This window comes from Marmota marmota, unplaced genomic scaffold (assembly GCF_001458135.2).
Source record: "Marmota marmota marmota unplaced genomic scaffold, marMar, whole genome shotgun sequence".
Classification (NCBI taxonomy): Eukaryota; Metazoa; Chordata; class Mammalia; order Rodentia; family Sciuridae; genus Marmota; species Marmota marmota.
Genome location: NW_026000243.1, coordinates 11,146,533 through 11,169,921, shown reverse-complemented (window position 1 = coordinate 11,169,921; position 23,389 = coordinate 11,146,533). Strand labels below are relative to the sequence as shown.

At 36.2% G+C, this 23,389-nt stretch overlaps 1 protein-coding gene and 1 pseudogene across 5 annotated transcripts in view; one reads left to right on the top strand and one right to left on the bottom strand.

Moving 5' to 3' along the window:
- The window catches only part of LOC107153527 (beta-galactosidase-1-like protein 2), an 85,117-nt gene that overhangs the window by 24,114 nt on the left and 37,614 nt on the right, over positions 1-23,389 (bottom strand). For all 5 annotated transcript variants that reach the window (XR_007344694.1, XR_001504925.2, XR_007344695.1 and 2 more), the window contains exons 4-7: positions 16,459-16,527; positions 12,822-12,917; positions 11,488-11,596; positions 11,173-11,265 (exon numbers count right to left, since the gene is read on the bottom strand). Coding sequence is in view for 2 of the 5 variants with exons in the window: in XM_015499079.2 (XP_015354565.1) it covers positions 11,173-11,265; positions 11,488-11,596; positions 12,822-12,917; positions 16,459-16,527 (367 nt within the window). In the remaining 3 variants the exon portion in view is untranslated. The remainder of the gene's footprint in view (positions 1-11,172; positions 11,266-11,487; positions 11,597-12,821; positions 12,918-16,458; positions 16,528-23,389) is intronic.
- On the top strand, positions 17,053-17,195 carry LOC125614053 (annotated as a pseudogene).

Below are 23,389 nucleotides of genomic sequence, written 5' to 3'. Positions count from 1 at the left end.
ACAAAGAGTTAAAACAGGCGGATAGGAAACTTGGGTCCCTCCAAGATCAAGTGTCTGTGTAGCAGTGCTGAGAAACTACAGACATAAAAATTCAGGTCTAATCAAGGTCAGGCCAATTCCTGTATAAGCAGGAAAACTGTTAGTGAGATCATAGCTTGCTTAGTGCATGGATCCCATCCCAAAAAAAAAAAAAAAAAAAGGCATGGTAACCTGATTGGATGAAAGGGTGTGTGAAGAGCTTTTGGACACGGAGTTCCTTACCCAGGATTGGGTCATGACTAGCTTCTTTCACCCTGTAGATTCACATAAATCCATAGAAAACAGACACCCATCAGCAACTCTTTCTTGGGACCAATCCCCCTTTGGGAATTCTGCTTTTTTTGTTATTGTTGTTGTTGTTCCTGGGGATTGAACCCAGGGTTGCTTAACCACTGAACCAGTATCCAGCCCTTTTTAATATTTTATTTAGAAACAGAATCTTGCTAAGTTTCTTAGGGCCTCTCTAAGTTGCTGAGGCTAGCTTTGAACTCGCAATCCTCCTACCTCAGCTTCTTGAAGCACTGGGATTACAGGTGTGTGCCGCTGCACATGGCTCTGCTACCTTTCTATTGCTCTTATGATTCCTGTTATTTTGCTCTCACCCTTGTGTCCATGGATCTCATTCTTCAAATTCATGAGACAAAAAACCCACCCAGTCCTGCTCGGTGCTGCATCTTTTGGGGGCTCCTCCAGGATCTATGGAAGAGTGAGTAAAATGGACCAATGATTCACTGCCTTTTCTGGTAGCCCTAAGCTCCATTCAAATGTTTAGTCCTCTTGCTCTGAAATTATGGCATCTGTCAGTCACTTAAGCTTCTTCATAGCAAAGGAAACAATCAAGAATGTAAAAAGAGAAAGCCTACAGAATGGGAGAAAATCTTTGCCACCTGCACCTCAGATACATCATTAATCTCCAGGATATATAAAGAACTCAAAAAACTTAACACCCAAAACCAAATAACCCAATCAATAAACGGGCAAAGGAACTGAACAGGCACTTCACAGAAGAATTATGACAGGTCAACAAATATACAGAAAAATGTTCAACATCTCTAGCAGTTAGATAAAATGCAAATTAAAACTATCACGAGATTTCATCTCACTTCAGTCAGAATGGCAATCATCAAGAATACAAGCAATATGGGGCTGGGGTTGTGGCTCAGTGGCAGAGTGTTTGCCTAGCACATGTGAGGCACTGGGTTCTATTCTTAGCACCACATAAAAATAAACAAATAAAATAAAGGCATGCTATCCATCTACAACTACCAAAATTTAAAGAAAGAATACAAGCAACAATAAATGTTGGCAGGATATGGGGGGGAAAGGTACACTCATAAATTGCTGTGGGACTGCATATTGGTGCAAACACTATGAAAAGCAGTATGGAGATTCCTAAGAAAACTTGGAAAGGAACCACCATTTGACCCAGTTATCCCACTCCTCAGTTTATACCCAAAGGACTTAAAATCAGCATACTAGTGATGCTACCACATAAATGTTTACAGCAGCTCAGTTCACAATAGTTAAACTATGGAATCAGCCTATCAGCCCTTCAACAGATGAATGGATAAAGAAAATGTGGTACATTTACACTCTGCCATAAAGAGAAATGAAACTATGGCATTTGCCAATAAATGAACAGAACTGGAGACCAATCCCAAACAATCAATGTTTTCCATGATATGAAGATGCTAAATCACAATAAGTGGGGGCAGGGATAGGGAAGATTAGAAGTACTTTGGATTAGACAAAGGGGAATGAAGGGAGGGGAGGGGGAATGGGAATAGGAAAGATGGTAGAATGAATCAGACATTACTTTCCTGTGTATTAATCAATTCACGACCAATGAAATTCCACATCATGTACAACCAGAAGAATGGGAAGTTATACTCCTTACATGTATAATATGTCAAAATACATTCTACTGTAATATATAACTGGTAAGAACAAATTTTAAAAAAGACTTAACAATGTTAAAAAAAAATAAAGTGAATAGCCATTCTATAAGATTCAGATAACAGGCTTCTTGGGCCATCAGGGCCAATCCCCCTTTCCTAGGCATTGTAAATGTCAGTCCTGATTTGCTTTGGTTTCCTTTCTGTGGGAGAGAATTTGTGAGTGGGACAGAGAAAGCTTGAGACAACTGAAGGCAAAAGACTTGGGTGACTCCCTGGTGCTTCACAAAGGTTTGATATCCTGAGCCTGACCCTGGCAGCTCTCAGGAGTACCAAATGTCAACCACTATCTGTCCTTCTGTCCCTTGCTTCTAGCTTCTGACTAACTTAGCCTGATGGTAGAGGGAACCCTCACCTGATATCTCTTGGATCCTGAAACAAAGTCTTGGTCTGATCCAAGGTCTTTGGGAAAGAGGTGACCAGAGCATGAGCCAAACAGTCTCTCTCCTATGTGAGAAAAATGTCTCTTCCCTATGTATGCCTTGGAGTGTAGGTTATTTCCACCTACTCTATATCTTCTACTTACCCTCAATTCTTTCACCTTCTATCAAGTACCTGAATAAAATCTCTAGGAACCTCCAGGCTTTTGACCACTTTCTGGAACCCAAATCATAAGCCTGTTCCTGGTGTCCACCTCTTAAAAAGGAACCTGTTAGGGAGATTATCAAGATAGAGCTCCCCTGGATTCAAAATTAGACTGCCTTTTCTGGGATTCCACAAAATATCTTTTCCTTTGTATTTCCCCTCATCCTGTTATGATCTAAATTAATCAATACAAGTAATACATTATAGGTTATAGATTAGGATTATAAAATATAGATAAATGAAATAGGAAAGGCAATAGGATTATAAGATAAGTGTTATAGAATTAGTAATGTTAAGTTACCTAGGTCTGCCCTAGTTATAAGAAAGAAGAAGTAACAGTAAGATAGAAGAAATAATAGTACTATAATATAATCATATAATTGTAAGACATAGGATTTAAGGTTGTTAGCAATAAGATATAGACAATATAAGGTGATAAGTGTATGCTCTTAGGTTAAATATAGTTACAGACAGTTTCAGACAAATATAGGTTAAGTTACAGATAGGTAGAGGCCAGTAGAACAATAGTTAAATATAAGAAATAAGTTATAGACAAGTATAAGTAAGTACAGCCATAGTGACTCCATCTTTAGGTTCCTGTGTGAAACTCTTATATAAGCTGGGTTTTTTAAATTATTAAAAAATTGTTTTTCTGTGCTTCATACACCTGCAAATGTACTCAAACTCAGGATGTACCACCACAACTGTACTCGAACCCAGGATGTGGTTGTCTGGTTTTACTCTACTAAACGCTTTTTTAGCCTTTGTATCCTGCTTGCTTGCAACTCTCAGATTCCATAGGATGTGGTTTTCTTCCTTAAATATTGGAACCACAGACAATCTGGCGCTTCTATCAGAAGGCCACGTGGACTCTGAAAGAAGCATCCCTGGCCAGGAAAAGATAAGTAAAATAAAATTCTTTGATTTGCCTCAAATTCAGACTTAGTATGTTTTCTAAGCAGCTGCCCCATAAAAATCCTGCAGGAAAAAAGACCAAAAGTTTACTCTCATGAAACTATAGCAAACTATCCTTTATCTCACCTAGTTCAGGGAGCTAGATTATTTGTGTTTCTCAATTGGGGACATCAACTGGAGCACTATCAGGCTTGTCTCTCATGCAAATTGAGCAAAAAAATATGAGACCATGGTCCTGTGAGTATGAGGGTCCAAAAGACAAAGGAAACATTTAAGACAAATTTTAAGGGAACAAACAGCTGGCAAATGCCCTCTCCTAACTGCAGTAATTAGCAAGAAGTTAGTATCCTCCATTCTGAGTGAGGCCCAGTTTTCCCTCAAAAAGTTTTTCAACTGATGGTAGGCCAGCACACACAATCCAGAATTTATCACAGAAGACAAGTAGCTCATCTAAGGGTGTCATGATTTCACAGTTACAAGTCACACCTGTAAGGGCAGATAAAATTTTTTATGGCTTCCCATAGACAAGGAAGATACCAGAGGATGCCCTGGGCACAGCTGAAACAAAGATCGCAGAGGATGCTTTGTTCTCCTTTTTTGTCCTTAAAGATGTGAAATACTCCCTCAAAGTATTTTAAGCCACATCGGTCAGAACATATAACTCAGTAGGCTTCAACCTTTTCCTCAGCCACTCATAGAAGAGAAGTAAAAAAAAAATACCAGGTGATACTTGTTTTGAAAAATTTAGGTCAATTTGATTTTCAGACATTGAAAAATAAAACACCTGACATTTTTCAGCACCCAAGCCTGGCCTAGTTACCAACTAGGGGATGGGAAAAACAGCCGCTGGAGAGAAACATAAACTGTAATACCATATTACAGGTGGATTTGTTTTACAAAAAGGGGGAAATGTCAAAAGTGCCCTATGTATAAGGTTTTTTTTTGCCTTTCATGCTCAAAATGACTGCTTTCTCTGTTCCTTAGCTGCCTGCCTAATATCTCTCTGGAATGTAAGCTGCATGAGCAAGTGCCCAAACTGATGTGAGACCAAAAACAAAACAAAATAAAACAAATCAAAAGTGTCAATTTCAAATCCAAGCTGTTATGGGACAGAAAAGACTGTTTTCTCTTTTGTTATGCTCTGGGATTCTGCCCTTTTCCAAGTCCTTCTTTAAATGCTAGAGAAAGAAAGAAATAGGAAGGGAATCTGAAAAGTCCAGCTGCACCAGGCCCCAGAACTCTTGAGGATGCCTAAAAAGTCCACATTCTGCTTCAGGAACAACTTAGCAGGCACTGCCCCAAATCATAGGAATTCAACTTCAGGATGCTGACAAAACAGGCCCAGGAATGTCAAAAAATGCCTTAATTGCTACATGGTTTTCTCTTCTCTCGAGAAAAAAAAAAATTTTTTTTCTTGAAAATCTCTTCCTTAGCACTTCATAGGCTCCCACTTTAAGTATCTGAGCTGACTCTAATCTGATCCAAAAGTGCACTCTGATTCGATAAAGATGTTCTATTTGCTCTTTACTAGAGTAATTACGGCTATGCCATTTTCTCAAAGACTCTGTCTATTGCTGAGCTCAAGGCTTTTCTTATGAATTCACCTTCAGTCCTGCACCAATTAGTTTTGTTTGGTCTAACCTGAGTTTCTAGCTTCTATTTTTTTCCTGTTGTTTTTATTCAGAGGCCGTTATCCAAGGGTTAACTTTCAAATACAATAGAAAGGGAAAGAGAATGTCTCCTGTGAAGAGCTCAAAGGAGGGAAAATAAACAGTGGTTATGTTGGAAGTGGATCTGTCCCTGTGGAGGACAAGTGGCCACCTGAACCTTTGATTTCAGCATCCCCATGGATAACAGATTTTATTTCTAACATCTCCCAAATGTAAGGCTATTCCCATGTCCAAGTCGTACTTTAAAAATTTCTGACAAGCTCTATTTTAATTTCTTAAGAGTTAAATCTTACAGTGTGTGTAAGAAAAATCTGTAGGTATTTTATCTTCTATCTGTGGGGGATCTAATACCTGGTTCAAAGCTATACAATCTTTGTTTCCTGTCTATTTTATGAATATGTGCACACCTGTGTTTATATGTTGTGTTGACACATGTGCTTGTGTCTATATTATCATGTGCATGGTACAAAAATTGGCATGTAGATAAATGAACACTCATAAATATAAATAAATAGAACTAAATTCCTTTTATTTTACATGACTTAAACTGGTTAAATAGATAATACTAAAGACTGTTTTAAATTCCTGACACATAGAGTGTTGGTTTTTATAAACTGTTTAAGGTGCAATGTTCATTGCTTCCAGGGTTTTTCTTCAACAGGAAAAAGATGATTAAAACATTAAGTAGACTTGTCTGATATTTTGGTTTTCAAGGGTAACCCAAAGTTAATAACTAAAATGGGTAAATTAGACTTAACACAATGGGTTTAATCTTTATAAATGTGTTTGTTAGAAGAGACATCTGATTAATTTGCAAGGTTAAAATACTAAACATCAACTGCTAAATATAAATCCAAGTATTCTTGGCTTCTTAAAATCTGTAAGACAACATATATATGGGTCTATTAAATACATTTTATAAATTTTTGGGTCTTCACTAAAAAACAAGGTGACTAAGAGAATTATACTTACATGTGTTGTTCTACATGCAAGGAACAAAAAGAAACCAAGTTGTGTTTTGATGAAAAAACTATAAGAAAAGCATAAAGTATTTCATCTTATTATTGTCTAAATTCAGAAATTTCATAGATTGTTTCAGAATGTATACTTTAAAAGGTCAGCAACTAGGAAAGTTACAAGAACATTATAAATATGAAAATATATCTTAAGAAAAAATAATAGGTAAAAATAAATGTTTCTGAAAGAGAAAGTATCTTGTAGAGTAGAATAATATTTTGTCCTAGTTATAATATTTTTGTCTTAAAGTCCTTTTGAAATAAAAGACAAAACTAAGGATAAAAGAAATTATAGAGTATCTAATTAAGTTACAAATGGTTTGTGAAAAGTAAATCTCAAAAAATTTGTGGGCAATTAATTTGGCTATAATCACAGTCAAAATTATTTAAGCATTTTTTACCTATGGTCAACTTCTAATATTTTGATAGAGAATAAAATCTAGTTCTTCACGTTTAAAAACAACAACATTCCTTAAATCATTGATCTGCTCTCATTATAACAGAGTCTACTTCATGCTCTGAGTGTAGACCTTGCTGCTCTGCATCTTATTTTAAAACTGACACAATTTTTTCTTTTCTCCATCTTCCCCTCCCTAACATTGGGGGAAGGGAGATTACATTTCTTTTCATTCTGGGCTGAGTTGTCTATCCCTGGGCTCACATACCAGAGGAAAGAAATAATTCAGTGTTGCCAAAAAAATCTAAAAAAAAAATAGCTCTCAAAGCTGCAAATAAATTATGACCCTAAAGAGGGGGGCAACTGAAATGTAGCCATTAAATCACCTTTTTATAAAGAACCATTGTTCCCCAGGTAATTAGTCATCTATATTTCTCCTTTGCTAACAAAGAAACAAAACTTCTTTTTCCTTTTTCTCAAAACCTTGTCTTCATTACTGGATAGACATCAGGGAGAAAGCAAAGGCCAATTTTTTTTTTATAACATTACCTATCAAGATAACTTCTTGTGTCTATTGGGTTTACAAATCAAGTTCTTGCTAATTTTACTTTATAACTATTACCTCTTAGTGTTTTACAGAAGTACTACTTCTATCAGAATATCCTGAGTTGAGATAATAAAGCATTACCTCTAGGACGAGAGAATATAATGCTGACTTCCAGTACTGATATTAACCATAATTAAACAAAAGGAGTAACTATAAAACTGATACCCTAGTTAAACAAAAGGAATAACTGTAAAATTATAAACATTAAAGTTACAACCTATTACTCCAATTTCAAGAATGGCAAAAGTGGACTACTAGATGTTTAAAATCCAAACTTAGAGACAAAAGTCTCTAAGTAAAAGGGCCAAGGAAAAAGTAGCCAATATTTTGACCTTTGCCCCCTAAGATCATCCAGAACTCAGGGAACAACAGGACTTCTTTAAGGTCCCTGCAACTCCAGTGAGTCACCTGACCTCTTGATCAGGGGATTGTGAAGACCCTAGAGAACAAAAAGCCAACCAATGCACATTCTGCAAAGAGGAAAGTCACTGGAAAGGTAAATGTCCCTGAAGTTTCAAGGGAAGCCACATGTAGTTGGCAAGACTGCCATCCTGGCAGATAGCATGACTGGTAGAAGAAAGATAAAGGAGCCAAGAGGCTTCTCACAAGTTCCTAACAGTGATCCATGACAAAATCTCAGATGATTTTTAATAGCAGATAGGAAAAAGGTCAATTTTTTGACCAACTTTGTCTTAAACACCTGGCAGGAAACTAACCAAAGTATAGTCATACATGGACATTAAAAAAAAAAAAGATAATGGATTTTTTTAATGTAACTTGAGATATACACTTGTGTCAGTCCTCTCCAAAACAAGTAAAACTAGTAGGTTATAAAGAAAGGATTCTTGTACAAGAGCACCTGACAACTATCACAAAAGATGCTACTAGAGTCACAGGCTTGTAATGAGTCAATTTGAGACCTAAGAATTTTCCTGAACTCCTACACAGGTAAACTCTGTTTTTCACTGGAATGATTATCTAACCTTGATATTTATCCCTCAGATTGGTCTAAAGGATATAATGTGGCACATGAAAGCCCTAACTTTACCAAGAGAGTTGTAATTGACACAGGGACTCTTCTACCAACACAGAGGTAACAACAATGAGAAAGCTGTTTTACAGAAATCTGTTTTACAGAAATGGCATTCCACAGCTCAAGGGGACATCTGTGCCACTATAAAAACTAAATGTTGTATACATGTTTCCAGCAACACTGCTAATGTTTCTAAAGCCTTGAATGGTCTAATGGTCACAAATCAAAGGTATATAAACCACATATTAAACTCTAATAAGTACTGTCTTCATAGTCTTCAGAGACTGGCTTATAACACTGATTGTTTCTATGTTAATTGTTTACAGATAATAATACTTTACTGTCTTGTTTATTGTTCTTCTTGCATGAACCCTGACCTATGTATACCTATTCCAATCACCCACCAACCACCATCAAGGACCTCTGGACTGCCCTGATGTGTAAGGTACCCACAGAGTTCATTAAACTCCAGATGGTCATGGAAACAAAAACTGCCATTGAGGTACTACCTGACTTCTGTAGGGGCCCATTAGACCTCTATAGAGGGATCCTAATTGCTATTCCCATCAATACTCCTAAAGTTGTCATTGCCCTTCTTCCTCAAAAGCAGTTAGGATCACCTCATCAGAATGGGGAATGAGGTGGGATAGAATTAAAACAGACAGATAGGAAACTTGGGCCCCTCCAAGATCAAGTTTCTGTGTAGCAGGGCTAAGAGGCTACAGACATAAGAAGTTAAGCCTCATCAAGGTCAGGCCAATTCCTGTGTAACCAGAAAAACTAACTGATAGTGAGACATCTCTTGCCTAGTTCCCAGATACCCTCCCCCCAAAAGGCATGGTAACCTGACTGGATGAAAGGTTGAAAAGCTCTTGGTCTCTGAGTGCCATACTTAGGATTAGGTCAGGGCTAGCTGTAGATTTATACAAACCCCAAGACAACAGACACCCATTGGTAACCCTGCTTTTGGGACCCCCTCCTCCTTTGGGAGTTCTGCCTTCTTTCTTTTACTTTTATAAATATTATTACTTTGCTCTCACCCTGTGTCCATGGATTTCATTCTTCAAATCCATAAGACAAAGAACCCACCTAACTTTACTCAGTGCTATACCATGACCATCAAGATACATTAAATATTTGTAGAATTTTTTTCCCTTCATCCCATGCCTGTAGTTTAAAAAAATTACACAAAAATAATATTATTAAAGCTTTGCTGATTTACTACAAACATTGATTAACGAAAAGAATTAAATAAAAATTTTAGAAACAAAAGTCAAACTATCTGAAGTCAAACTTAATAGAATGAATTTGACATTAACTTAGACAAAGCCAAAGAGAAAATTAATGAATTAGAAGATGGCTTAGAGAAAAATCTAAACAGAATGATAAATATGTGATACATGATGAAAACATCTAACATTTATGTATTTGAAATACATAATACACAACCTGAGAAGAAAAGCAGCATATACATTTGAGAATTTTCCAAAACTGATAAAGACTTCAATCCACAAATTGAAGAGTAAAAAATATGCAGACTGGATAAACTAGTAAGAAAATTACACCTAGGCAATCTTAATATTTTGTTGTGGGGAGAAAAGGATTAGGAACAGCCAGAATAAAACAAACAAACAAAACAACAACCAAAAAAAAAAAAAAACTTTATCCTCAAAGGAAAAAATGAGAGCCATATTGGATGCTAGAAAAACCTACAAGGAAAATAACTACCAATCTAGGACTTTATATACAGCAAAAAAAATTCTTCAAAAATAATGTTAACCCAGGCATGATAGCTCATGCCTCTAATCCCAGTGATTCATGAGGCTGAGGCAGGAGGACTGCAAGTTTGAGACCAACCTCAGCAACTTAGTGAGGCCCTAAGCAACTTAGACCCTTTCTCAAGATTTTAAAAAAGGGGTTGGGGCTTGGAATAGCCCAGTGGTAAAATGCCAATGGGTTCTATCTCAGCACCAAAAAAGAAAAAACAAAATAATAATGGCAAACTAGATATATTTCAAACAAACAAAGGTAAAGGAGTTTGTTATGAGCACACCTGCAACAAAGAAAATACTAAAAGCAGAGGAAATTATGAGATGAAAACTCATACTTACAGAGATAGAGGGGAAGAAACAAAAAATATCTGAGTAAATCTAAGTAATCATTAACTCTATATAATACAAGTAATAACAATATCTGTGGGTAAAAAGTATACATAGCATTAAAACAAATGATAACAATAATACCTAAGGTAAAATGGAGTAAAATATAATCAAACTGTTCTAAGTTGATTTTTCCCTGGAATTGGCAAACATATTAACTTAGATGGTAATAATTCAAGAGTAGAAACTTAACACTGTATGGAAAATATTAAAAGAACAGTGAAAAAATGCAGAGAAAGCTAGGAGAGGAGAAAACATAATAATAAAAAATAATCAATCCAAAAGAACAAAAGAAAAAAAAGAAAGGGACCTCAAAAACGATAAGACAAACAGAAAAATAATAAGATGGTAAATTTAAATAAAATACATCAGCAATTATATTGAATGTAAACAAATCAAATAACCTCATCTACAAGGCAAGAATTTTCATAATAAATTAACAAAAACAAATTCCAATTATATATTACTTATAAGACATGTACCTTAAACAAATGGATACAGAAAAGTTGAAAGTATGCATTATGTAAACATCAACTAAAAGAGAGCGGAAATACCCACAGAAAATATATCTTAACATCACTTTTCGCTTTACATTAGCATTGTGTGTTCAGTCCTTACTCTAGAATGTAAATGCATGGAAAAATGAAACTGAATCTTCACTTTCATATCCCATGGTTCCTGCAAGCCTACAAGTACTCAGGATATGTTGGCTCTACAAACTTTTTATTTGGTGTTCTCATTTTGTTAGTGAGAAGAGAAGTATGTAAATACAGAGAAAACTTAAAGAAGCACTTACCTTTTTGACATATGGCATGTACTTTTTATCCAGATAATATGAACCATATTCATTCTCAACTTGCATAGCAATGATGGGGCCTCCCCGGTTATACTAAAGGTCAAGAAGATGAGAATTTGAGAGTGATTCTAATGGTAGAAAAAAGACTATATTTTTTTGAGTTTACAGAGCACATGCATAGAAATAACTATGTAACTATCCTGTTAGCAAATAATATTCTTCCTGCTTCAGAGTGCATAGAAAGTGGTAAGCCCTCAAGAAATCAACACAGGTGATTACTTTCCATAGTTGCATAAATGGATGATTGGGTTTTACCTGCAATGGCAACAGCCTGGAAATCAGATGATCAAAATATAAATTCACTGCTTTAATGAAGCCCTTGTAAGTTGTCCGCAGCTTCATTTTTGGATCCTTGAGTAACCAGCTAAGATCAAAAAAGGGAGACTCAGACTTGGAATGGGAGACAAAATTAAGAAATGTTCAAGTGTAGAAGGTTGAAAACACAGAAAGCCTACATTTGCAAATACACAATTGTACTTGTGAAGGTTTAATCCAGCTTCAAGAAAGAGCAATGGGTACCAGCTACAAACAGCTGATAAAGGTTATCCATAGTCTTTCCTCAAAATGCAAGGGTGAGGTATGTAACAATGATCTAGAGCAGAGCTCACCCAACTACAGCCCAAAGGCCAAATCAGACATGTTGTTTCTGTAAATAAAGTTTTATTGGCAGAACATCATAGCCAATAATTTATATATTGCCACAGGAACTTTTGTGCTACATCAGCAGAATTGAATGGTTGCAATAGAGACTGCATATGGCCCATAAAGTCTAAAATATTTACAATCTGGAAGAGTTTGACAAATTCTAGTCTAGAATGAGATTTTTTATAAAGCTATTTTGAAGCTGGTAGCAGGGGAACCTCATTACTGGAAATTACCAGACTATAAAAAGGCATGAAGTACTAACACATGCTACAAGGTGAATAAACCTTGAAAACATTATGTGAAGTGAAAAAAAGACACAAAGGCCACATATTGTCTAATTCCAATTACATGAAATATCCAGAATGGGCAAATCTGTAGAGTCAAAGGGTAGAATATTGGTTGCCATTGTAATTGAAGAGGAGAAAAAATGGGGAGGGATTGAGGTACAGGGTTTTCTTTTGGAGGGATGAAACGTTCTGGAACTAGATAATGGTAGTGATATTCAACATTTTGAATGTAGTTGATATCATGGAAATGAATCCTTTTAAGTGGTTAAAATGGAAGATTTCTTATTATGTATATTTTACTACAATAAAAAAAAGACCTGAAACAAAACAATAACAATAAAACTCCTCTTTAAAAAGGGATATTGGCCTTGATATTTGTATTGCTACCACAAACCCTAGAACTCATGAAGATATTGCTTAAGGGTAGCCATTAGTTTATTTTAAGAATAAATATGAACTCTACCCCATCTGCATTGTAGAGATAGAGGTTTATTTTAAAATACTATATAGTCCCAAATACTTTATGGTTCATTCACTATGGACAAAATAGTGCATATAAAAAAAAAGTACATAGAAAACAAAGCAAAACACTTTGCTCTAAGTTCCATTTGAATGTGCTTATGGGGCATGTGCAGTCACCCTTAGATCACAACTTACCTGGGCAAGCCTCCAAGATCTAAGTCACTACCAATGTAGGGTCCTGGACACAGAATGACCCAGAGTCCCACCTCTGAAGCTGTGGTTATAAAAGCCCTAGAAAACAAAGCAATAACAATAACTTCACATTGAATGCTGAGATCAGTAAACCTGTTGTTTCTTTCTCTTTGAATTCTTCTGAGGTTGGAATGAATGAAACTCCCAGCCTGGCCCACAAAAGTCCTTACAGAAGACATTCTGGAGGAGATCAACACTCAGTTAGAAATAGGCTCTGTCAAGGCACTGGAGAGAAGAGTATTAAAGTGAAAGCCCAGAATTCCTAAACAACTCCAGTATTCCCAAGCAAATCCACTAACTGCCTTGCACTTTGAATGGCACCACCATCCAGGAAACGACTTAGGGCAGAAATTTACAAATCATGTTTTCACCTCATTCTTCCTCACCTCCTACTGTGTCAGGAACAAAATCATGTTTATCCTTCCTCTATATCCTACTGCAATCAGATTGGCTCATTTTGCACCTGGGTTATTAGAATGATTGATTGATTTACTTTCTTGGTTCTTATTATCGTTCAGACATTCTCCAATTACTATCAATACAGTGTCACCATGAACAATAGGACTAATATTTATGTTGTATTGGCATCAGGCACTACTGCTCAATTTAAGTTTTATACTATTTTGGATAATGGTATAAGATAGGTATCAGTGTGTTCTCTATTTTTACAGTTAAGAAAATGCAGACTTTAGGGCTGGGGATGTGGCTCAAGCGGTAGCGCGCTCGCCTGGCATGCGTGCGGCCCGGGTTCGATCCTCAGCACCACATTCAAACAAAGATGTTGTGTCCGCCGAAAACTAAAAAATAGATATTAAAATTCTCTCTCTCTCTCTCTCTCTCTCTCTCTCTCTTTAAAAAAAAAAAGAAAAGAAAATACAGACTTTAATGGTTAGAACTTTCTCAAGGTACAATTTTGGTAAATGGGAAAACTAAAATTAAAATTCAGGCAGAGAATCTCCAGAAATGAAATTTTAATTTCTCTGTTATGTTGCCACTTAAAAATATTGCCAGGGTTTGGGGACATAGTTAAATAGGACTACATTTGCACAGCATGCATGAAACCCCAAGTTCCATCCCCAGCAAAACACACACACACACACACACACACCTTGTAGAATGATCTTTCTAAATGTAAACACAAGTTTCCCAAATCAAATTCCTCAAGTGACTCCCCAGTGCTCTTAGAATGGGTCCCAAAATCTGTAGCATGGTATATAAGGCCAAGATCTGAATATTGCTAAATCTCCAGCTTTACTTTTTGACAGTATCTCCACTTAAAAGTAGTAGAAGAGCATTACTTGCAGATCCCAGGAAATAAGATGTGGTGCACCTCAAATAGTATATTAATCTCCACGATATATAAAGAACTCAATAAACTTAATGGCAAAAATACCCCACAAATAACCCAATTAATAAAATGGAAAAAGGAACTGAACAGACACTTCATAGAAGAAGAAATTCAATTGATCAACAAATATATGAAAAAAATGTTCCAACATCTCTAGCAATTAGAGAAATGCAAATCAAAATTACACTGAGATTCCATCTCACTCCAGTCAGAAAAGCAGTCATCAAGAATACAAGCAACAATAAATGGTAGCAGGATGTGGGGGAAAAGGTACACTCAAACATTCCTGGTGGGTCTTCAAATTGGTGCAACCACTATGGAGATTCCTAAGAAAACTTGGAATGAAACCACCATTTGACCCAGTCATCACTCTCCTAGGATTATACCCAAAGGACTTAAAATCAGCATACTACAGTGACTTAGCAACATCACTGTTTACAGCAGCACAATTCACAATAGCTGAACTATGGGATGAAACTAGGTGCCCTTCAACAGATGAATGGATAAAGAAATTGTGATATACATACACAATGGAATAATACTTAGCTTTAAAGAAAAATGAAATTATGGCATTTGCCAGTAAATGGATGGAACTGGCAAATATCATGCTAAGTGAAATATGCCAATCCCAAAGAACCAAAGGCCAAATGTTTTCTTTGATATGCAGATGCTAATACACAATATGCGTAGGGGTAGAATAGTGGTATTTTGGAATAGACAGAGGGGAGTGATGGGAGGGGAGGGAGAATGGGGGTAGAAATGAATTGGACATGTTCATATATGATTACATGACCTACATCATGTACAACCAGACATATATGAATTTATACTCCATTTATGTATGGTGTGTCAAAATGCATTCTACTGTTATGTATAACTAATTAGAACAAATAAAAAATAAATAAGATGTGTGGCAGAAAGTTAACCAGAAAATCTATTCCTTTTTCTTCTCTGACATGCAGTTCAACTACACTTCTAAGCCATCAAGCACTAGATGGGGCCATGTGATTGATTTCCAGCCCATAAGGTGTGAACAGAAGCAATCTCTTGCAACTTCTGAAGGAGATTCTTTGTGTTGTTTATTCAACTTGCTAGCTGGAGGCAGAAGAGTTCAGTGGTTTGGAAGTTATGTATGAAAGATTATGACAGCATAAGATAGAAAGGACCCTGAAACCCTCAAATTATTAACTCGAACTGAGATATATATGTACATCAGAAATATCTACTTCAAATTCTACTTGAATAAAAATATTTATTGTCAATGGAATATAAGGCTTACCTTTTTTAGCATCTGACATCACCTTAGGTGATATACACTCCACCTGAAATACCATCCAGCCCCTTCTAGTTAACTCTTGTTCAAATTTGAAACTTTCCTCAGCTGTATGTTCACATTATCTTTCCTGATTTGTTTCCATAGTTTGGTCTGTATATCCTTGGTATGTTGTATTTGCCTGTTTTTGGCAGAGAATCTTTATTCTTTTTTATTTGTCTGTTTTTAGGATTCTTGCAGTTTATTTTTTTAATTTATTTCTTTCATACATGACAATAGTGGAATGCATTACATTCATAATTATCCATTCATAGCACAATTTTTCGTAACTCTGTATATAAAGTATGTTCACACCAAATTATGCCATTATACATGAGCTCTCCTATTGATTTATTTTTTTTTCTTTTGCATTACAATTCTTAATACACCTTTATACCACGGGCTGGGGATATAGCTCAGTTGGTAGAGTGCTTGCCTTGCATGCATAAGTCCCTGGGTTCAATCCCCAGCACCAAAAAAAAAAAAAAAGGAGAATCTTTATTCTTCAAAGCACAGTGCTGTCTATCCATTTCCAGCACCAAAGATAATGTCAAATTGTTGCAGATACACATATTTTTGAATAAACAGTTACTCTACTTCTGTCATATCTTAGAAGTCCTATAAACTATAGTCTAGAAATCTCCTATTATTAAGTACCAGAGCAGGTTCTATATGATAGATTAACACTGTAGAATACTGGATGAACAATTTCTAAACCACACTGTGACACTAAGATCTATGGTTCACTGGGACAGACTCCCTGCTTAAGAGGTTTTCCATCCAGGAAACAATAATTATCAGAGCTCTCTGATAGTTTTAAAAGTAGAAAATCAGGTGTCCCCTTTTATTACATCTGATTCCCAAAACCAAACCCCTGTCTCTAAGCCACAGAATTGGGCAATTAAAACATGAACACATACATCACGTCCAGGTTTCCAGTGAAATGAAATTCGCCTATTTTGGGCTCGTGAAGGTTCCAGGGAACATGCCTGAAATAGGGGGAAAAAAAAAAAGAGAGAAACGTTTACTTGACCTGATTCCATACTGATTCCTCCAGTTTTAATTCCTCCAGCGCTTAAGTTATCTCTACCATAAAAGAAGTTGAAGGTTTCAGTAAACAAATTTCTATGTGTGTACTATGTATTATCTGTAAGACTTTCTTCCTCTAATTCCCAGCAATGATCCAAGCAGCCAATATGTTGCCATGATTCTGGATTTCAGATAATAAAAGAGTGTATGTAATGTTTTCTGGATACACCCACAAATTTCTTTTTTTAAATGCTCACAAAAATACCTCAAATATTTAAATCTGCATCTACAATGGGATAAAAGAAAACAATCAGGGGCTGGGGTGGTGGCTCAGTGGTAGAGCACCTGCCTCACAGATGTGAGGCCCTGGGTTCGATCCTCAGCCCCACATAAAAATAAATAAATGCCTGGATTTAGGTGATCCTCCCATCTCAACCTCCCAAATCCCAAGTAAGTGGGACAATAGACATGTGCAACCACATCCAGCATAGAATTTATTTTTAAAGAATATGCTTTTTAAAAACGATTATGGTTTCTCATAGTGCCTCATGCCAGAGAAAACTGTGGCTCTGAACCACTGCCTGGCCTCTGCCTGTAGGCTGCTGGCACTGAAGCGGGTTACACAGTGGGAAAAAGAAACAAACAAACAAACAATTATGATACACAAAATTACAGAGAAATTAATCAAAAGGGAACAAAGCCATAGAAGGAATTTAAAAAAGGAATGTAACTAATAGAAAAACTTTAAAGAATACTTAAATATGAATAAAGAGGTCAAATATTGAAAAAATATGTAAATTATCAAAATTATTTTAAAGAAATTAGCAATTAAAAATATAGAGTTAAGGGGCTGGAATTGTGGCTCAGTGGTAGAGTGCTCGCCTAGGATGGGTGGGACCCGGGTTCTACTCTCAGCACCACATAAAAATAAAGGCATTGTGTTGTGTCCATCTACAAAAAAAGAAAGATTCATTTAAAAAAAATAGAGAGTTAAGCATTCTGTGCAGAGACCTGTATTTAAGAGTAGACAATAATTCTGATAGCTTAAGGAAACAATTATTAGAGAAGAATCCAGATCATTAATAGAAAAAGAATGACAAAATGACAAATCACTTTGAAACCCTCCCTAAGGAAACAAGTGATTTGAAAAGAGGTAAACAAGAATGGATTAAAGGTGGATGGAAAGATTTACAAAGAAAAGATTAGACTACTGTCATCTGAACCCATTGATAAATTTAAACATCACTAGGAATAGACATAATTTGTAAACCATGAAGTTATATAAACGTACATATGCATATATATGTATTTTTTGGCAAAACATGTTGACTGTAAATATAATCAAGCCAAAGTAGCTAACTTCTATTTAAGAAGATCCAGGGATCAGAAAAACAAATTAAATAAACAATACCAAAATGAAACAGATATAGTATGAGATACCTCACAGGGAAAAAAGTCCTAGTTTATGAACAAGTCAATGCCAGCAGGGGAGGAAAATAAAGAGGGGCATTGGTTGAGATTAAAAGAAAAATAAGAGGCATAATCAAAGATGATGTGTGAAGCTTATTTAAAAAAAGAAAAATGTTTGAAGTAATAGTGGTCAAGAATTTTTCAAAATTAATGTAGACATCAAGCATAGAGAACATCAAAAAACAATATGAAAAATCTAATCAGTACTAGGGGTATAGCCTCGTGGTAGAGAACATTTCTAGCTGAAATAAGACCCTGAGTTTGATCACCAGTACTCCCCTCAAAAATCTGTATCTAGGCATAACAAATATAAACTTTAGAAAATCAAACAAAGGAGAGAAGCCAGAGGAAAATGTATCTTACTTAAGAGACATCATAATTACATCAGACTTTTCTTCATGAACAAGCAAACAAGAAAAAACAGACTGAATAATATTTAAAGATTTGAAAGAAAAATAATCCTATCAAATGAAAAGCCTGTATCCAATAAAATATCCTTTAAAAGTTAAGAAGAGGGGCTGGGGTTGTGGCTCAGTGGTAGAGTGCTCGCCTAGCATGCATGAGGCACTGGGTTCAATCCTTAGCACCACGTAAATGTAAAATAAAGATATTGTGTCCACCTAAAACTTAAGAATAAATATTTTTTTTAAAAAGTTAAGAAGAAATAAAGACTTTCTAGGGTCAAAATCAAAATAAGAAAAAAAATGAAACAAAAAAATGGAGAAAATTGGTAGATAGTAAACCTGCCTTGCAAAAACTGTTCTTTTAAAAAGCTCATCAGCCTTATATACTCATACACTGCTGGTGGGACTGCAAATTGGTGCAGCCAATATGGAAAGCAGTATGGAGATTTCTTGGAAAATTGGGAATGGAACCACCATTTGACCCAGCTATCCCTCTCCTCAGTCTATACCAATAGGACTTAAAAATAGCATACTACAGGGACACAGCCACATCAATGTTTACAGCAGCACAATTCACAATAGCTAAACTGTGGAGCCAAACTAGATGTCCTTCAGTGGATGAATGGATTAAAAATGTGGCATATATATACAATGGAATTTTACTCAGCATTAAAAAAGAACAAAATCATGGCATTTGCAGGTAAATAGATGGAGTTAGAGAAGAACTCAAAAAACTTAACACACACACACACACAAACACACACACACACACACACCCAATAACCCAATCAATTAAACAGACGAAGGTACTGAACAGACCCTTCTCAAAAATAGAAATAGTCAAAAATATATGAAAAAAATGTTCAACATCTCTAAAAAATTGTAAATTAAAGCTACACTGATATCTCATCTAACTCCAGTCAGAATGGCAAATATCACAAATACAAGTAACAATAATGTTGGGGGAATCATAGTTATTCAGTAGATTAAACAAAGGGAAATGCAGGGAAGGGAGAAGAGTACAAAAAAGGAAAGAATGCCGAAGTCTGGCTGGGCACACAATCACGAGCCACCACACAGCTTGTAGATTCAAACAGCAACTCTTTATTCCCGAACTCACACCAGCCGTCTACAATCACATTCTGGGGAAATCCACGTTCTCTGCCCAAATCCACATCCACTAGGCTTCTATCTCCCAAAAAATACTGTCTGAATCCTGTGAGAACTCAAGGGGAACTCAGGCAGCAGGATATACCCTGTTCCCAGCAGGAATAATCTTAAACCTTAAACCTGGAACCTAAACTGGGAACGCCCTAAACTCGATTATCTTAAATCGGGAACACCCTAATCCGCCCTGGTCCTTGAGCAAGGTCACCTATATTCAATGTCACTGCAAAATGTCAGCAACATGGGGTACGCTGGCAAGGAAATTGTCATACCTACTTGGCTAATGGCTCCCAGCAGACAGTGGAATGAATAGACATAATTTTCCTATGTACATATATGAATACACCATAGTGAATCTCACCATCATATAGATTCATAATAATAGGATCCTAATTAGAATAAGATATATTCCATGCTTGTATAATTATATCAAAATGAATTCTACTATCATGGATAACTAAAAAGAACAAATAAAACAAAAAAAGAATATAAGTAACAATAAATGTTAGTGAGAATGCGGGGGGAAAGGTATACATTGTTGGTGGGATGGCAAATTACTACAATCACTATGAAAGCAGTATGGAGATTCCTCAAAAAATGGAACCCTCATTTGACCCAGCTATCTCACTTCTCAGTATATATCCAAAGAATTTAAAATCAGCATACTACGGTGACGTAGCTACATCAATGTTTACAGCAGCACGATTCATAATAGCTAAGCTATGGAACCAACTCAGCTACCCTTAGCAGATGAATAAATAAAGAAAATGTGGTCTATATACACAATGGAGTATTACTCAGGAATTAAGAAGAATGACTTTATAACATTTGCCAGTAAAGGGATGGATCTGGAGACCATCATGCTAAATGAAATAAGTCAATTCCAAAAAAAAAAAAAGGTCAAATGTTTTCTCTGATATGTGGAAGCTAACCCATAATAAGTGGTGGGGGGGTAGAAGTTCAGTATATTAGACAAAAGGGAATAAAAGGAAGAGAGGGGGACAGGAAAAGGGAAGATAGTGGAATGAATTCGAAATAATTTTCCTATGTACATATATGAATTACATCACAGTGAATCTCACCATCATGTATATCCACAAAAATGGAGTCCTAAAAAGAATATGATATGTTCCATGCTTCTATAATTATATCAAAATGGATTCTACTATCATGTATAACAAAAATAATCAATAAAAAACTATAAGAAACAAATGCTAAAAGTTCTTCTGAAAATGACAACACAATCAAGTCTCCAAAAAGCTTTACTCCTTAATGTATATATGCCTACAGAGCATAAAAATACATAAGGCATTTAGAATTGCAAACAGAAATTGGTATATCCAATATTATATTTGGATATTTAAATATCTTCCATCAGTATTAGACATATCCAGCTGACAGAAAATCAATGAAGATATTGTTTAATTAAATGATATCAATTAAATGGACTGAATTACATATGTAGAATATTTTATCCATCAACAGCACAAAATACATTCTTCTCAAGCTTACCTGGAACATTCACAAGACACATCACATTCTTGGTCACAAAAAATACCTTGACAAATATAAAAGAATAGATGGACAAAATATATTCTTAAAGGTGTAGGAAGATTAAACAAGAAATCAGTAACAGAAAAACTAGAGCATCCCAAAATATTTGGAGATTAAATAGCATATTTCTAAATAACACATGGTCAAAGAAGTAGTGTCAAGAGAAATTAAAAACTATTTTGAAGTAAATGAAATAAAAATATAATCTATCTAAAGCAGTAATATATAAAAAAGCAGTGCGTAAGAGGGAAATGCACTGAATACACATATTAGAAAAGAATATGACCTGAAATCAATGATTTACACTTAGAAGCGTTCTTATAAGTGTAAATACCATGTATAACAAAAAGAATCAATAAAAAACTATAAGAAACAAATGCTAAAAGTTCTTCAGAAAATAGCAAAAAAAATGGAGCTTTCCTACTAAGATCAGGATCAAGGCAAGGATTTCCCTCCCACCACCGCCTCTTGTCATTGAACTGAAAGTTCTGGAAACTATAATATGAAAAGTTGCAGAATATAAGGCTAATTAATATGCTTTAGAAAGTCAATTGCTTTCCCACATATTAGAAATGATCAAATGGACACTACATGACTTCAAGACTCACTGCAAAGCTATAGTAAAAGAACAGTTGTTGGGGTTTAAGTGTGCAGAGTTTAGCTCCCTCAGGCCTGACATTTTGCAAGAGCTGTGGCTGTGATTTAGGTCAGCTGAGGCAAACCTCAGCTAGGAGGAGGAAAAGTTCTCTTCCCCTTATTGCAAGGCACAAGTTCTGCATGGTTTGGCCAAGAGGAAGAAGCTTCCTGCATACTTATCCTGGGAACAGTACATTCTGAAGAAACAAATGCATCCTCAGAGGAGTAGATAATGTCTACAAAGAACTTTAGGAGGGTACTTATCAAACAAACAGGAAGAATTTGAATCTAGCTCTGTGTATCCGCTGAGGCATGATATTTGGACAATGTGGGTAAAGTGTTATTGAAGAATTGCTTGCTTTGTTAGAAGAAGTGTATAAAAGGAACTTGCAAATAAACTTCAGGATGCAGTTGCAATTGCTGCCTTTGCTCTGCATCCCCTGTGTCCTGGTTATCTCGCGACCCTTACCCAGGGACCCGAACGCTCTAGACGTTCACAAACAGATAAATAGATTAATGCAGCAAAGATAATCTTTTCCATACTGGCGTGGTGGGACAAGCCTGAAATCTCAGTACCTATGGAGGTTGAAGCAGAAGGATCGCAAGTTGGAAATCAGTGTTGGCAACTCAGCGAGAACCTGTCTCAAAATAAAAAAATAAAAAGAACTGGGTTTTCTTATCAGTTTATATGAGCTTACTGTAAATTAAAGAAATTTGTTGCTTCATTAAAAACAAAACAAAAGAACTGAGTATGCAGTACAGTGATAAAGCACTCTGGGTTCAATCCCCAGTACCAGTATCCAAAAAAAAAAGGATAGTCTTTTCAACAACTGAGCATCTAATATACAAGATAAAAGAATACAAACCGAGACCATACACTCTTCACAAAAATTAACTTAAAATAGAACATAGATCTAAAGTAAAATACAAAATTCTACAAAATAACAGGAGAAAATCAATATGACCTTGGATCTGGCAATGACTTTTTAGTACAAAAAGTCAATACCAATATAATCTTTGGTATTTACCCAAATGAGTTGAAGATTTACATCTACACAAAAACTGGCATGCAGCATTATCCATAAAACTTAGAAGCAACCAAGATGTCCTCCAAGGAGAGAATGGATAAATAAACTAGTAAACTCAAACAATGGAAATTGATTAAGACTAAAAAGAAATAAGGTATCAAACCATAAAAGGACATGGAGGAACTTCAAATGCATACTTCCAATTTTAAAAAAGCCATTCTGGCTGCGACCCACCGGCAGAAGAGGAGCAGCGGCCTGCTGAGAGGCAGAGCCGCCCCCTCCCCCTGCGCAGCAAGGTAGACAGAACTGTGACCATCCACAGAGCAGGCCCAGCGGCCTGCTGAGGGGCAGAGCTGCCCCCCACCCCCCGCACCTGCCAGGTAGGCGGAACGGTGACCACCGGCAGAAAAGGCCCAGTGGCCCACGGCTGAACAGAGCTTCCAATCACTCCTGCAAGGTAGGCGGGCCTGCGACCCACCGGCAGAAGAGGAGCAGCGGCCTGCTGAGAGGCAGATCCGCCCCCTCCCCCCGCGCCTGCAAGGTAGACGGAACTGTGACCACCA